Genomic DNA, 14,591 nt, shown 5'->3' on the forward strand with positions numbered 1-14,591 from the left:
CATAAGCACATTTACTGAAGAGTAAAGCCTGCAGAGCACAATGGGGCTTCTCAGTAAAGATGCTTAGTTGCAGTGGTAATGAGGAAGTGTGTGAAATAAATCCCCACCACAATTTATCATGAAAGCCAAAGGAAGGAGCCATCTGTGTCCTGTTGGGTAAGTGCAATGTTGATAGCCTTCATAGGGGCAAAACGTTTTCTAAAACCAGCTGCTTCGTAGAAAAATACAGAAAGCTATGAGCCTGAGCTATGAGCCCAATTTTTCCCCGCCCCCCGAAATAGTATTAAAATCAATTGGATAGGTCCAAGTAAACATCGCAAGGTCTGAATTGCTTATTTGAACCTGAGCCTCCTTTAATTCAAACGTGAGCCTGGGTTGCTTTGCAGTTACTCTTCTGGGCTTAAAAAACACAAGTAGACACGTAACAAAAAATGAGCCACATAACTTACTGTTCCTGACCTGCACAGGGGGAGGAGAAAATGCGCTCTTTGTTGGTTTGCCTCTTTTAAAAGGTGAATATTTCATAAGAGTTGAGCTAAATGAAGCTAAAACCGTTTTTGACGATACAATATATTAATGATCTATAAATAAGTACTCTTTGCCCTCGACCAAAATGGCTCTCAAAGCTTCCAGAAGTTGTGGTAGCTCTATACTCTTCGGAAGACTCTCCTCTATGGTCCCGATCAGCCGTTATACGGGAAGGCGCGCGGCCTCCTCCCTTCCGAGGCCTAAGTCGATGACGTGATTTACAGTATAGGGAGCGGCACTGTTTCTATGGCGGGAGGGCAGCGCGGGGCGCGAGCGCGTCACTCCAAAGCGCCCATTCGCCCGCGGATTGAGAGTGGCGCGGAGGAGTCTCGACTGCGCCTGCGCGCGAGAGTAATACCTGATAGGATTCCTTTGCAGGAGTTAGGAAATGGGTGTGCGCAGCTGCCTCTTAAAGGGACAGAATCCTTGAGTAAAAGGGGAAGTCGCCTGAGCGCCAACGTGGAGGGGAGTAGAGAACAGGACGGAGGTAAGATGAGGTTGCACCTTTCTTAACTGTGTACCATTCTTGCATTTCTTCCCCCTGGGTCTGTTCTCCATCTGGTTATTCCCATCTAAATCCTTTTGTTCAGCTATTAGGTTGGCTTTTGGAACAAAATACTCAAGGATTTAGGTTTCGAAGAATGTAGCCCCTTGGGGGGGTAAAATAGGGGGGGTTGCCCTCATTTGCTCCCTCACACCGAGTCACCCCATTGGGCCATCTCGTATTGTTTGCTCTGACTGGCAGCTGCTCTCCAGGGTCTTTCTCAAGCTGAACGCTTTTATCTGCATGGCCAGAGGTTGAACTTGCATTTTCTGAATGCAAAATATTGACTTTGCCTCTGAACGATGGCACCTCTCAGTCAGGGAAAATCACAATTGGTATGCTGCAATCCTTTGCATATATATGCCCAGAAGTGAGTCCCACAGTGGAGCTTATTTCTTAGTGCATAGAATTGCAACCTTGTGTGCATTTGTTGAGAGAGATTAATACACTCCCATATTTCTGGAGCTTAGACTATTTACAAGTGAATGCATTTTTTTCTCAGTGCACAGCTGAAAAGGAAGTTATATGTCTACCTTCCATGTGAAATACTGCATTTTCCCATTATCATTAATTATTCCTAAAGCACTTCTTAGCAAGCAGTCCTGGTTTTCAGTGCTCTTCTTGTCACTATGGAAGTCAGTCAGCCACATCATTGTTTCTCACCATGCTTGATGGACTTTTTCAATTAAGAAAGTTTGTACATGGATCTCCTAACCCAATTCCTGTGGTGGAGCGGGTGATGTGCCAGACTAGTACTAGGGGGACCAAGATCCAAACCCCCATTCAACTATGAAGCTCACAGGGTGGTCAGTCACTATCTTTCAGCCTAACCCACAGGGTTGTTGTGAAGATATAATGCAGGGACAGCTATGTATGCCTCTTTGAGCTCCTTGGAGGAAAGGTGGAATATTGTGTATTAAACGAATAACACACTGCTGTACCACACTAAACATCTTCACATGTGCTTACTTACATTTCTCTCTAACCCCAAAGCTTATTTTGAGCTGGGAGCTTAACCTGCCGGGAACCTGTTTTGAATGCTACCGGTACCACTGAACCATGAAATAACAGTAAGCCTTGTAGACTAGTTCTCATCTGGTGAGGGGGCTCTGGTTTGCACATGGCATGCTGCCTTTTGGCTTTCCCTCCACAGACGCAATAGCTGAGCAGGCAGTTTCGTAAAGATAGGTCAGGATTCAGTTATCCTATTCCACTAGCAGAAGCCAACACAAAGACTCCTACTAGCCTAATAGGGCTTCACTCACCTTACGCCTCTCCCAAATCTGCTCTGAAGGGTCATGAGAACCCCCAGAACAGTTCACAGGGAGGAGAGGGGAAGTTGTTCCATCAAGCAAGCAGCAGATAGAACACTATCTCCTTAGCACTAGCCGGAATTCCACCCATAATTGTTGTTTTTTAAATCATAATTGTCCCCTCAGTACAGTGGTACCTCGGGTTAAGAACTTAATTCGTTTTGGAGGTCTGTTCTTAACCTGAGGCACCACATTAGCTAATGGGGCTTCCCACGGCCGCCACGATTTCTGTTCTCATCCTGAAGCAACGTTCTGAATCCAAGGTACTATTTCTGGGTTAGCAGTGTCTGTAACCTGAAGTGTCTGTAACCCGATGTACCACTGTAATTTATTAAGAGAATGCTGGTGTAGCATAGTGCCTAAGAGACTGAGCTATGAGTCAGAAGTCAGGACTGGTTTGGATCTTACCTCTGCCCTGAGCTCACAAGGTGGCTTGGGGAAGCAATTCTCCCTCAGCCTCACCCCTGTTGCCATATTGGGGGATAATACCGACTTACAGGCTTGCAACTGGATGATGCATGTGAACTACTGTGAGCATTGGAAGCAGTCTAGGAATATGAGGTATTGTTATTAACAGGACAAAAGACGCCTCTACAGTTGTAATGTGAGCAGGCTGTGTGCTCCCATTGCACATTAGTGTCCATGCATTCACACGTGCAGGCACCCCCAAACTCAGCCTCCAGCTGTTTTGGGACTACAACTCCCATCATCCCTAGCTAACAGAACCAGTGGTCAGGGATGGTGGGAATTTTAGTCCCAAAACATCTGGAGGGCCAAGTTTGGGGGTGCCTGCACACGTAGGTGCATTTGAGATGAAACACACTTCTAGTGTGTGTGTTTGTGTGTGAGAGATGAATGCTGGAGAATGAGAGCTCTAGTATGTGATTGCTAACGTGATTTTGGTAACAAATTCCCAAAGGCAGGGCCACACCTGGGAAAAAGGGACAGATGGGATGAATAAGGAGCTTCCCAGTAGATCCTTTGTTAGAGTTTAAACCAAACCACTTTCTGTCTCCAGACTGTCTTTCCATGCCACTGTCTTGGCCACCCTTTCCCTCTTCCCTATGCCCAGTCACTGTTCTCTTTGTTGTCTTTAGCAACTGAGTATGGGATGATGATCAGATTAAATCAGGGGTCAGCAACCTTTTTCAGCCGTGGGCCAGTACACCGTCCCTCAGACCTTGTGGGGGGCTGGACTATTATTTGGGGGGGGGGAGATGAATGAATTCCTATGCCACACAAATAATCCAGAGATGCATTTTAAATAAAAGGACACATTCTACTCGTGTAAAAACACGCTGATTCCCGGACAGTCCACGGGCCAGATTGAGAAGGCAATTGGGCTGCATCCGGCCCTCGGGCCTTAGGTTGCCTACCCCTGGATTAAATGAAGGGCTCTTCTGCCTTTCAAATAAGTATTTAGAAGATACAGTGGCTTGTACAGAACTACGTAGGAACCCAGGCCGCCATTGAAGCTGGTACCTGTATTGGTAATGGGGTTCCAAAGCTCTCTCTATCTATGTGGTTTACATCCAGCCCTAACCATGTTATTATTTAAAAGCAAATAGCACTGAGTTCAGTGCGATTTGCTTCCAAGCAAGGATGCGCAGGGTTGCAGCCCTAATGTACTGAGGACACACAGAAAACCGTGTTGCATGAGAAAAATCAATAATCCCTGTGGAAGGGAGAGTGGGGGAGTTATTGTAGCAGAGAACATGTAGATCAGTTCCCAATGTTCTTCGTTGTTTTTTGTAGTAAGTCAAAGCTAGGCATTAAATGACTTCTGGGCGTTTTGCTAAGGATGGTGGAAGAGCAACTGAACTGAATTATTTGGGTCAGTAGGCCAACAGAACTGCTCTGATTCCGTGAGCTTTAACCATTGAGGACACATTAGCATTCTGCTCATTTCACAGAAAAGAGGATTTAAAACTGTTCATTTCGCTATAGTCATGGTTCAAATGGAATATCTAGGGGGAAATAAAGTACAGCTGTCTCACTAACTTGAGCCGAGGTGGAGTTCTGGAAAAGTGGTAATATTTTAAATCTCACAGGGTTTACCTCAGAACCTGATTTTCAAGATAGCCTAATTTCCTCTGAGCATGTATAGAGCGCTTTCCCATCACTGCTGAGTAACTCCTGTTGGGCTGAGCACACCTGAAACAAGCAGGGATGCTGAACATCTGAAGCCAATAAAGTTACAAATCAGATATCAGGTGGTTGACCAGTTTTGAGATAAAGTCCTAGCTTCAGAGAGTAGGCAGTTACTGGAGGTGGGTGTGGGTTGATGTAAGATGAACACTATGGGAGTAATATAGCAATGTGATTGAGGGGTGGTCAGCTGGAAGACTGTTTATGGGCGCTGGAGGGAAGCTGGGATGGGGAAGACAGAACAGAGCCATTATCAACTCTGAAACCTTTAAGAATTTTGAAATGTAGAATAGGCAGAGATTGGACCTTTCCCAAGTGTGGTGGAATAATTTTCTTATGCTCAATCTATTTTGCTGTTTAAAAAAGGCCTTCACGGTAGAAATACAAATATGATTCAGTTACAATATATTGCCCTTCAGCTCAACAGCACCTTTCCGGCTGAAGCATAAGGACTGGTGATGTCTCGTCCCTGCCCAGCGACATCATCCCTGCCTTGGCTAAGGGTGTAGCAAGGGGAAGGTTTTTCTCGTAGCACCTTCACGCCACTTCCTCCCGAGCCTTCTACAAGCTTCATCAAGAGTGTCTGGATAAATGGATCAGGAGTGCCTGGCTCTGGTTGCTGCCTGCGTCCAAACCTCCCAGTTGCTAGTGCAGCAATGGATGCTGAACAGGCGCACGGTGATTTTCGCCATAGCGAGGATTCTGCAGAGGAGGCGCTTCCGCAGGTCGGCTGCGGTGCTGAGGCGCATCCTCTCGGCCAGCGTCCGCCGCAAGAGAGCCCTGCTGCGGCTTCACCGGAACGCCATCGTCTCTGTGGTCACCATGGTGTACTCGTCTTCTCCTGCACTGCACTACGAGCACGAGCTGATGGCCTTGTCTGAGCGCTCCCACTGGATGCTTCCGAGGTGCAGCGAATGGTGGGAGAGGATGATCAACTCCGAGCAGGATGACAAGTGCTGGATTTCCTTGTTCAGGATGTCGCGGTCCACACTGATGTACATCGCCGAGGAGCTGCGCCCCGCCCTGCAGCGCCGGGACACGGGCATGCGGTCTCACATCCCTGTGGAGAAAAGGGTCGCCATGACTATCTGGAAGCTGGCGCACCACGACAGCTACAAGACTGTCTCGGAGCTCTTCGGGGTGGGGATTTCGTCGGCCTGCTCGATATTTGAAGAGGTGTGTGAGGAAATAAACAGCAGGCTGCTGGCCCAAATCATTAAGCTGGGAGACCCACAGGAGATCATTGAGGGCTTCAAGGAGATGGGCTTCCCCAATTGCCTCGGCGCAATCGATGCAATCCACATCTCCATCCTCTGCCCCCCGTTCTCTGCCGACTCCTACATTAATTGCAAGGGTTTCTATTCTATGGTGCTGCAGGCCCTGGTGGACAGCAAATCCCGGTTCACTGATATCTACGTCGGCTTTCCGGAGAGGTCCCACGACTCCCGCATCTTGCACAACTCTCCGTTCTTCAACAGCATGGACGAAGGCGCTTTTGGGCCACAGACTCCAACGGTGCTGGAAGGCGTTTCTATGACCCCTGTCATAATTGGGGATCCTGCCTATCCACTTCGCCCCTGGCTCATGAAGCCGTACCCAGCGCCAAAAACGGGGGCCCAGGAAAAATTCAACGAGAGGCTCGCCAAGTGCCGGGCGTGCGTGGAGAGAGCTTTCGGGGTCCTGAGAGCTCGCTGGAGGTGCCTGCAGATGAGGCTGGATGTGAGGGAGAAGCTCATTCCTGTGGTCATAGCCACCTGCTGTATCCTGCACAATATCTGCGAGTTCAAAGGGGATGAGTTGCTGGAGCCGTTGGAAAGCCCCGCAGTGGCTGAAAGCCAGAATGCTTCCGCCAGGCCAAGGGTGCCCTTGTCAGAGGCTGGACTGACCAAGAGAGCTTGCCAGATCAGGGCTGCTTATTGCTCCTATTTTGAAAAGAACCCTGTGTAAAAATGGAGGGGGGGGGGGTGGAGAGACAAAGCAGGCTCATTTGTCCATGTAATTTCATGGGTGTGTATGACCTGGTTACAGTGTGCAGACCCTGTATTGCTGACACCTACTATGTGGTAATTTTCTACATGTCAAATAAAAAGGCTATGACTTTGAGTGGCCTGCTGCTATATTTTCTAAGAGATGGGATTTTTAAAAAGGCAATTGCTATGGTAAAAGCATAGGGTGGGACTGGGACCAATGATGGTGTAAAATAGAAGAGTGAGCAGTTTTTCTTAAAGGGGATTTATATACTCACCACTCTGTCTCTAAAACAGTAACAAAAAGACATGCTATACCTGCCTAACGAAAATGGAAGTTCATGGACAAATTTTCTAGCCTGTTAGAAAACACACTCTGGCTGCAATCCTATGCACACTTACCTGGGACTATCTCTTACTGAACTCTCTGGGACTTTCTGTGTAATCCTATCATGTTCACCCAGAAATATCTCAAGATGTTTCGGTTGGCTAGTCAGGTATCCAGATGCTTGTGGGGAAAATCCACAAAGGTCATAAAGATGCATGTTACTCCAGCCTCTCCAATACTAAATGCAGGTTTTATGCTACTTTGCTACATGAAGGTATCGTCTTCTGGGTGTCATCCAAAAGCTGTTTCAGTGTTGCAGGTTCACCCAGGGCTTCTTATAGAGGACTTGCCTCCTGTGTGGCATAATGTAGGAAGCAATCCTGAAAAACCACAACTATTTTTCCCCAGCACCACCACAAACACTCAATAACGCAATACATATCTAAGATCAGGGCTTCTAGGCAGCCTTAAACTCTCCTCCAACCAATGCCTCTTCATTTAATCGGCGATTTAGGAGAAAGATGCTGGGAGATGGATATGAAAGGGGGGGGGGGCAACGTACAGATTGTCTTAGCCTTTTGAGGACATGGTGGCTGCTATGTGGATCATAGTGGGATGTAGGAAATCAAAAAGGACCAAGTGTCCCTCAGTTGTCCAGCACTCTACTTTTGAAAGTGTGTCAGTCGATTGTTCTGTATTTAGCAGTTACCTTGGGACACAGGAGGGTGTTGGAAAAGTTGGTTGTGAGGATAACCAGGCAAAATGGCATTAGCAGAACTTTCAGTGTTGGAGAACATAACAACAGCTTTGCTGAATCAAGCCAAAGGTCCATCTAGTCTAGTATCCCCTTTCCCACAGTGGTAAACTATATGCTTCTGGGAAGCTCATAAACAGGCATGTATTATCAGGTATGCCTACCCCTTAAGTTTGGAGGTTGTATGTAGCCTTCCCTTACACTAATAGCAAATTCGTTCTCCCAAGTGTGGATCCTTGTGCAGCTAAAAGTACATGATGAGTGCACATGGAAGAGTTATTCAGGAAGAACTGAACATGCTCAGGGGCTATAGAATATTGACTGTCCTGTTGAATGGAGGGAGGAATGGACAAGCGGGAGGAGGGAAAATGGAATATCCAGGAAAAGGGCATGGCTGGCTGGCAGGAATTCCAAATAGGAGCCTCCATACTACAACTTTTTGTTGCAGGTTCCACTTGTCATGATTAATAGCTAATGGTAAAACACATTCATTCTCCATGAAAGTGTGTTTAATCCATCTATGCTAGTGCCCATCACCACATCATGCAGTGTGGCAGGGAACCATTTGTGGACTTAAAAAGAGCTCATTATGATCGTGTGCGCAGAGCCAAGGGCTAATCTGTATGTTAAGAATGTATGAAGGGTCTGCTAGATCAGGCCAATGGCCCATCCAGTTCTTATAGTGGCCAGCCAAATGCCTATCGGATATCTGCAAGCACAACAGCCCTGTCCTCACATGCAATTCCATGCAGCTGACATTCCCACCAGCGAAGGTACAGGAGACAGGAGATTGGATGCTGCACAATGATCTTGCTAGCAGTTCGCTGCAGTAACTGCTAGCAAGTTGCTTGTGTGATATAAACAAACCAACATTTGTGGGGTATGCAGCATAAAACAAGTATGAAACTACACACTCACATGCAATTCTTAAGAAATATGGGGAGAAACTGTCTCACAAGACCAGAAGACTCAAAGGAAGGAAGCCTTATGTAACAAAGGAATGGAACAAAACTTGAGAAATCAAACCAATGTGGTGTTCAGTTTCCCACAGTTTATGCTGCTTATTCATTTTGTGTGTGGGGGGGTTCTCTCTTTTGGTGAATTTTGAGGACACACACGAAGATCAGCATCCCCATTTTTTTTTAAAAAAAAATTTATTTAAACAAAGGAAAATGTGAACAACAACAGTACATCATGTGGTGTGGCACATTATACTTTAAGATTTGACAGAGATTGTTAAAAATGACCTCCTTATAAAGTTTCCCCCCCTTCCTTATCCCTGACAAATAACGCTACACTGCGAGAAGACTTGGCAATGATGAGATTGCCATGTTGGGTGGAGCAGATGAAGCAACTCTGGGTTGCAAATATCCAACTTTCACCTATAATTCCAGCTCTTTCTTTCCAACTTAATTGTGTTGAAATTTACCACCTTCATCAGAAATATAGAGAAGCAGGAAAACCTGTCAAGTAGGAAAACTTTACCTGTATCTCCTTGAGTGGGACGTTATTTCATACAAGCAGTCATCCAGCCAGTTGTGAAGATCAAGAATCTAGTGGTTGCTAACTTCAAAAGTTGGCACTTCTAAGTCCCCCCCGCCCCCAATGCATAGATTTGAAGCTAATTTAAATAATGAGGTGTGCATAGTGCAGTCTTCCCTGAGAGCCTTACTACGTCAAGATACACATGGGCAGTGGTTCCTTGTCTAAAAACACCCCACAGTCAAAAGATATTCATTTTATTAATTTTTGAATTGCCTTTCACGTCTCAATCTGAATTACAATATAAGCAACTAACATACTTTTAAAAGCAATACAAGATGGAGACTTTTTCATCCAGATGGAAATGTTTGTTGAAACAAAATGTCTCCAGGTATTTTTGGAAAGCACATAAAAAATGAATACGAAGTTGCAGTATATCATCTTTCCATTTACATGGCGATCTTGAGGCAGGGGCAATCTCAAGCGAACCAATTCCCATTTTATTTTCAGCAAGTTTAGTCCCTTTAGACAACCAGACCGCATGCACGCTAAATATTTAAATAATCACCGAGCAATTAAGAGATTGAATGAATATATTTTGGTGTTATTTCCATTCACATTTCTGGGACACGATATGCCTTTAAAAAAAAATTAAAGTAAAGCTTATGATTGTACCGCACAAAGTGCAAAGGGTAATAGGTAGCACACTGCCAGCCTTTTCGTTTCCCTTGATTCTGGCTGGTTCCAGCAGAAGTTTCAGCTTCTTCTAGTGCTGGGATGACACTGCAACCTTCTTACCCTCATTCCTAGGGCTGACCATGGTCATCTGCTCCCTGCTGGGCTCCCTGCGTGTCTGCCTGGAGCGACACCCACCTCTGGTCACCTTCTTCTTTTGCCTCCTTTCGTTGGCTGTTGCCTTTGTTGGTTTTGCTGCCTACATCCAGTCACATGATGTTCAGAATCCTGATGTCAAAGAGGTGAGCTAGAGATGATCACCTTAAGTAGAAAATCAGACCAAAATGCCGGGGATGGAACTGGGTTGTGGTTGTAAAGGACGCATGAGAGACTTTAGGAGGCAGTGGTGGGTGCTCTACCTTCTCCTTGGTCTCTTGCTAACTGTTTAGGCTCAGCAACTGAATGGTTCCCTTACTGAAACTTTCAGGATGGTTGGGTATCTTCTCGGATGGAATGCACAGAATTTCCTTAATTCTGGGCTGTGATGGGTATGTTAGGTGTTCATTACAGAGGCAGACTTGTGTGATTCATCTTTTGGCAATTGTTTTTATTTATTTCCATTTTCTAACAGACTTGAGAGATTTACCCGAATTTGAACAGCTGCATTGACTTGCTCCCAAAAACAGTGTGGCCTGTGTTGGCTGCTGTTATCATACCATAATGACACAAGCTAAACATTCATGAATTACAGAAGGGTTGGGTGTTGTTGGTTTTTACAAATACGCTGTAAGAAACTGTCCTTGAAAAGATAGTCCCGAATGGTTACTATCAGAAGAAGTGGGAAACAAAAGAATAGGATCTTCAACAATACAAAATTTTAAATTAGTAGGTGCATCTATATCTGAAATATTCAAACATCCAGGTGTTCTGAGAGGTTTTATGGTACTTTTTTTTAATATAGTTGCCGTCTTTCAATTTTCTAGCTGTTAAGAGCAAAAGGGAATTTTTAGAGGCAAGACTGGGTGAAATTGGAAAGGTACTTTAAAAGGCAGAAGCAAATGGAAAAAATTGCAATTAAGAGAACAGAATCAACTAAGAGTCAATTCTCATTCCTTTTCCCTCCTTAATCTCTAAGGACTGGAATTCTCTGCTAAAGTCTCTGGCACACTTAATGTTCTGTATCCCAAATAAGACGCAGGAAAGTGCCTTGACACCATCTCCCTCCACAACCACTGCTGAGACCCCTACAGCAGTCTCTGTCATGGTTGGCTTGACCTTTGACCTCCACTACGGCACAGATCCTCCCAATGGTACACGCCTAGGTCTGACAGTCACTGGGGAAAAACTGGGTCTCAAAGGTGAGTGATTTCTCACTCCTGACCAATTGCAACACCCTCCCAAAGATTTCAGGAACTCTGGTTCCGTGTCCGTCTCCCCTTGACCTTTCCTTCCATCAACTCCAACCACAGGTCCAGATGCCCAGGAATCAATCCACTTCCTGACTATCATCACGAACTCAGTCTCCCATGTGAACTGCCTTAGCATCACTGCACCTTCATCCCTTCTCCCCAAGACCAGGTGAGCCAAGAGATTTAGTTTCAAGGAGTTCTTAACCCATTAATGCAATACTCCCATCTTGTCCCCAGACAACCACCTAAATGTGTGATAGAGGAATGGGACATGCATCAAGAAGAGACAGGAATTTGTTACCAGCCACATTACCAGACTAATCCTGCCCTGTCCAGCATGCTGGATCAGGTAAGATGAATGTGGGCAGTGACAGTATCTGGACCTGGGGATTCTGGGTTTCTTCAGGATGCAAGCTGGATTATAAGGGGAGGAGCATTCACTGTTGCACTCCTTTCACTCTCAGGCGGATCGTGCCCTCTGCAGCCAGCGGCTCCTGATGACCAGTGCTTTCCTTCTCTGCCTCTGTGCCATACTATGTTGTGCAGCTGGCCTGTGCTATCCTAACCCCAGAGACAAGTGGGGGCAAATCTAAGTGGGTCCAGCAAATGCTGCAGCGAAGCCAGGTAGCCTGTCCATTTGCCCTGCTTTCTCCAAGCACCTGGATCATACAATGCTCCCCATATTTCAGATCTGAAGTTAGCCCATGTACTCTTGTGACAGCTGAGCTGTGAATAAGAGTTTAACTCCTATCTTGGTTCACTGTGGGGTCACTGTACGAACTCCTATGAGAGCGGATGTTGCAATAAATAACATACAAATGATAGGAGCATTTGTTTTTTGTATTGTAAGTGGCTGTACCATTAACACAAATTGAATCATGTAGTATTTCTCAGGTAGTTACTGAAGGAGCTTCACATGTGGTTGAGTAGGTTAATGACTACCGTAGCATTATCCTAAATGGGACTACCATGCCTTTGACAGTAAATATTCTGTTAGAATGAGGAGCTTTGGCTGCAGGTTAACATAGTTTCATTTTTAAAAAAATGAATTAAAATAAAAAACCCAGTATATAACATAGTATCATTGATCAATGGGGTCAGGGAATGTGATCATAAGAAACCCAATGTTTCTTGCTGGTGTGAGTTTGTGTCATGGTTTGCTTACTTATTGCTTGTGTTTTATGTATGTATTTCCCACTTTTTAATCAAAAGATGCACAAAACACCTTACAACATTTTTTTTAAATGATAAAGTTAGACAAGACTCTACGACAAAGCTTACCAGAACTATAATAAAAGCAGACAGTTTAAAACCAACTGTCAGATTAAAAGCAGAGAGCAGTAATTAGAATAGAAATATTAAAAACTCACTGGAGTCTTCTACGACTGCTTGAAGGTGAAAAGGAAAGCAACCCAGCAGATCTCAACAGGAAGGGCATTCAATCATTATGGGATAACCACTGAGGTTTTATCTCAAATACCCACCCAAGGTTGAAGAGCAGAGCATCTGAAGCTAACATATAACCTACCAAAGACTTTACTTTATCTCTGTCTCATTAAGGCAGTTTAATAAACACATCTTACATCAAAAGTTCAGAAGATTCACAGGCATGGACTTTGGTGAGTCAGGGTTAGAGGGAGAAGATCCTTGTTCATAGCGACCTCCCTAATGTAAGGTGGAGGAGGGTCTGAAATGTGTGCAATTTTGCATCCTACTTCCTAACTGGAGCTGGCTTAGAGGCCTCATTCCTTTGAGCCTGAAGCATTCAACCTGAACTCCCTGCCTTTGGCAGAGAAGTGATCATGGCACAGCAATGCTAGCGGAGTGCTGGATACGCCTTACTCTTTACATGAGTCACCCATTGGAAAGGAAGGGATCTTCCAGGGCATTCCTTTCTATCAGGACAGTAATCTCTCATCAATGTTAAAGGGATCACAAGATGGCATCCTTTTGTGCATAAACCACAATTTTCATGCCATTGATTCCATCTTATGGGTTACTGATAGTTAACTCAACCCAGGTTTCAGCCAAACTGCACTACCAAATAGGAGAATCAGTTAACAGGTGCCTGAACCAAAATTTAGCCAGCCACTTAAAATTAATGTGTGAAATTCAGTCACACCACCTCTGCTGCTTCTGAGTCTTTGTGTCCCTATCCCCCTGCTTGCCAGGCTTACAGTGCTGCAGTGACAGCAGAAGCCATAACTGGTAGAATGTCTCTGGCTACACATAGCAACCCAATTCCCCCTTGGCTGCTCCCTTCCTTCCTGTGTAAAGTACCCAGACCCTCCTGTCTCTAACCCTCCTTTTCCAATTCCATGACCCTACCACCCATTGCTTCCTCAGGCCACTGCTTGTCAGGTCACTGCCTACTTTGTTCCCCTTCCTTTCTCTACCATGTTTCTAGATCAGGGGTTCCCAAACTGCGCTTCACAGGACACACACACTTCATTCAGGTGATCCATGACATGATCTGTGGCTACTGAAGACAAGAGATGGCATATCCATTGTATTAAATACTTATGATTTTAATTGTATTTCTTCTATTAGTTGTGTATTGTATTAGTTTGAATTCTATAAAAATTGTAATGCACAGTGTATTACAGTTGCTAAACAGGCAGAAAAACCATTAAGTGGTCTCCCACGATGCTAAGCAGTTTTCAAGTGGACCATGGATGGAAACCACTGTTCTAGATCACTCTCCCTATTTCTCCTTCCATCTGCCACATAAAATTCTACTCAACTTAAATGCTTTGAAATTCCTTTTGATATGTAATTTATCCTTGTTGCCCTTTCATGTCTCAATCCCCTCTTTCTACCCTACCTCCAGGTTCCTGTTCCTACAGGGAACCAGGCAGAGGGCCTTCTCGGTAGTGGTGCCCGCCCTATGGAACACCCTCCCAGCAGAGGTCAAAGAGATAAATAACTATCTGACATTCAGAAAATACCTGAAGGCAGCCCTGTTTAGGGAAGTTTTTAACCTGTGATATTTTAATGTATTTTAATATCTGTTGGAGGCCGCCCATTAAATATTAAATCAACTAGTTGCTTTTTTGCCATGGGAACGCAAAGCGACTTACAATATTTTAATCAAAAAACAAATACATATCATCACAGCCAACCACAAACAAACAACCACACTCCAAGCCAACTCTGACCTCTCTCACCGCCAAACGAGCACAAGCAAACAACAGAGAACCTACATAAACAATGCTGACACCAAACCCTACTCATATCAAGTAAAAAAGAAACATAGTCACCCCACCCCACCTACCTCCCCGTGCCACCCACTTCTTCCCCCTTCTTTTCTAATGTCTCACCAACACAGACTTATAAAAATGTTATATTGAAAAATTCGAAAGAGACAATGTACTACCTTTGAAAATCTTTAATAAAAAAACCAAAAAACAACAACAAATACATGGTGTTATAGAACTTTTTTG

The 14,591-nt window shown here is 44.8% G+C and overlaps 2 protein-coding genes across 2 annotated transcripts; both read left to right on the plus strand.

Moving 5' to 3' along the window:
- The first annotated feature begins 64 nt into the window (after positions 1-64).
- Positions 65-6,496, plus strand: LOC117058342 (protein ALP1-like). Its single transcript, XM_033169469.1, has 2 exons — positions 65-156; positions 4,953-6,496. Exon 2 carries the CDS (start codon positions 5,125-5,127, stop codon positions 6,478-6,480), a length of 1,356 nt encoding a protein of 451 aa, XP_033025360.1. The 5' UTR covers positions 65-156; positions 4,953-5,124; the 3' UTR covers positions 6,481-6,496.
- TMEM219 (transmembrane protein 219) lies at positions 760-12,175 on the plus strand. Its single transcript, XM_033169470.1, has 6 exons — positions 760-1,015; positions 9,875-10,041; positions 10,875-11,097; positions 11,209-11,317; positions 11,386-11,497; positions 11,613-12,175. Exons 1-6 carry the CDS (start codon positions 775-777, stop codon positions 11,739-11,741), a joined length of 981 nt encoding a protein of 326 aa, XP_033025361.1. The 5' UTR covers positions 760-774; the 3' UTR covers positions 11,742-12,175.
- Positions 12,176-14,591: the final 2,416 nt, after the last annotated feature.

Source organism: Lacerta agilis, chromosome 14, assembly GCF_009819535.1.
Source record: "Lacerta agilis isolate rLacAgi1 chromosome 14, rLacAgi1.pri, whole genome shotgun sequence".
Lineage (NCBI taxonomy): Eukaryota > Metazoa > Chordata > Lepidosauria > Squamata > Lacertidae > Lacerta > Lacerta agilis.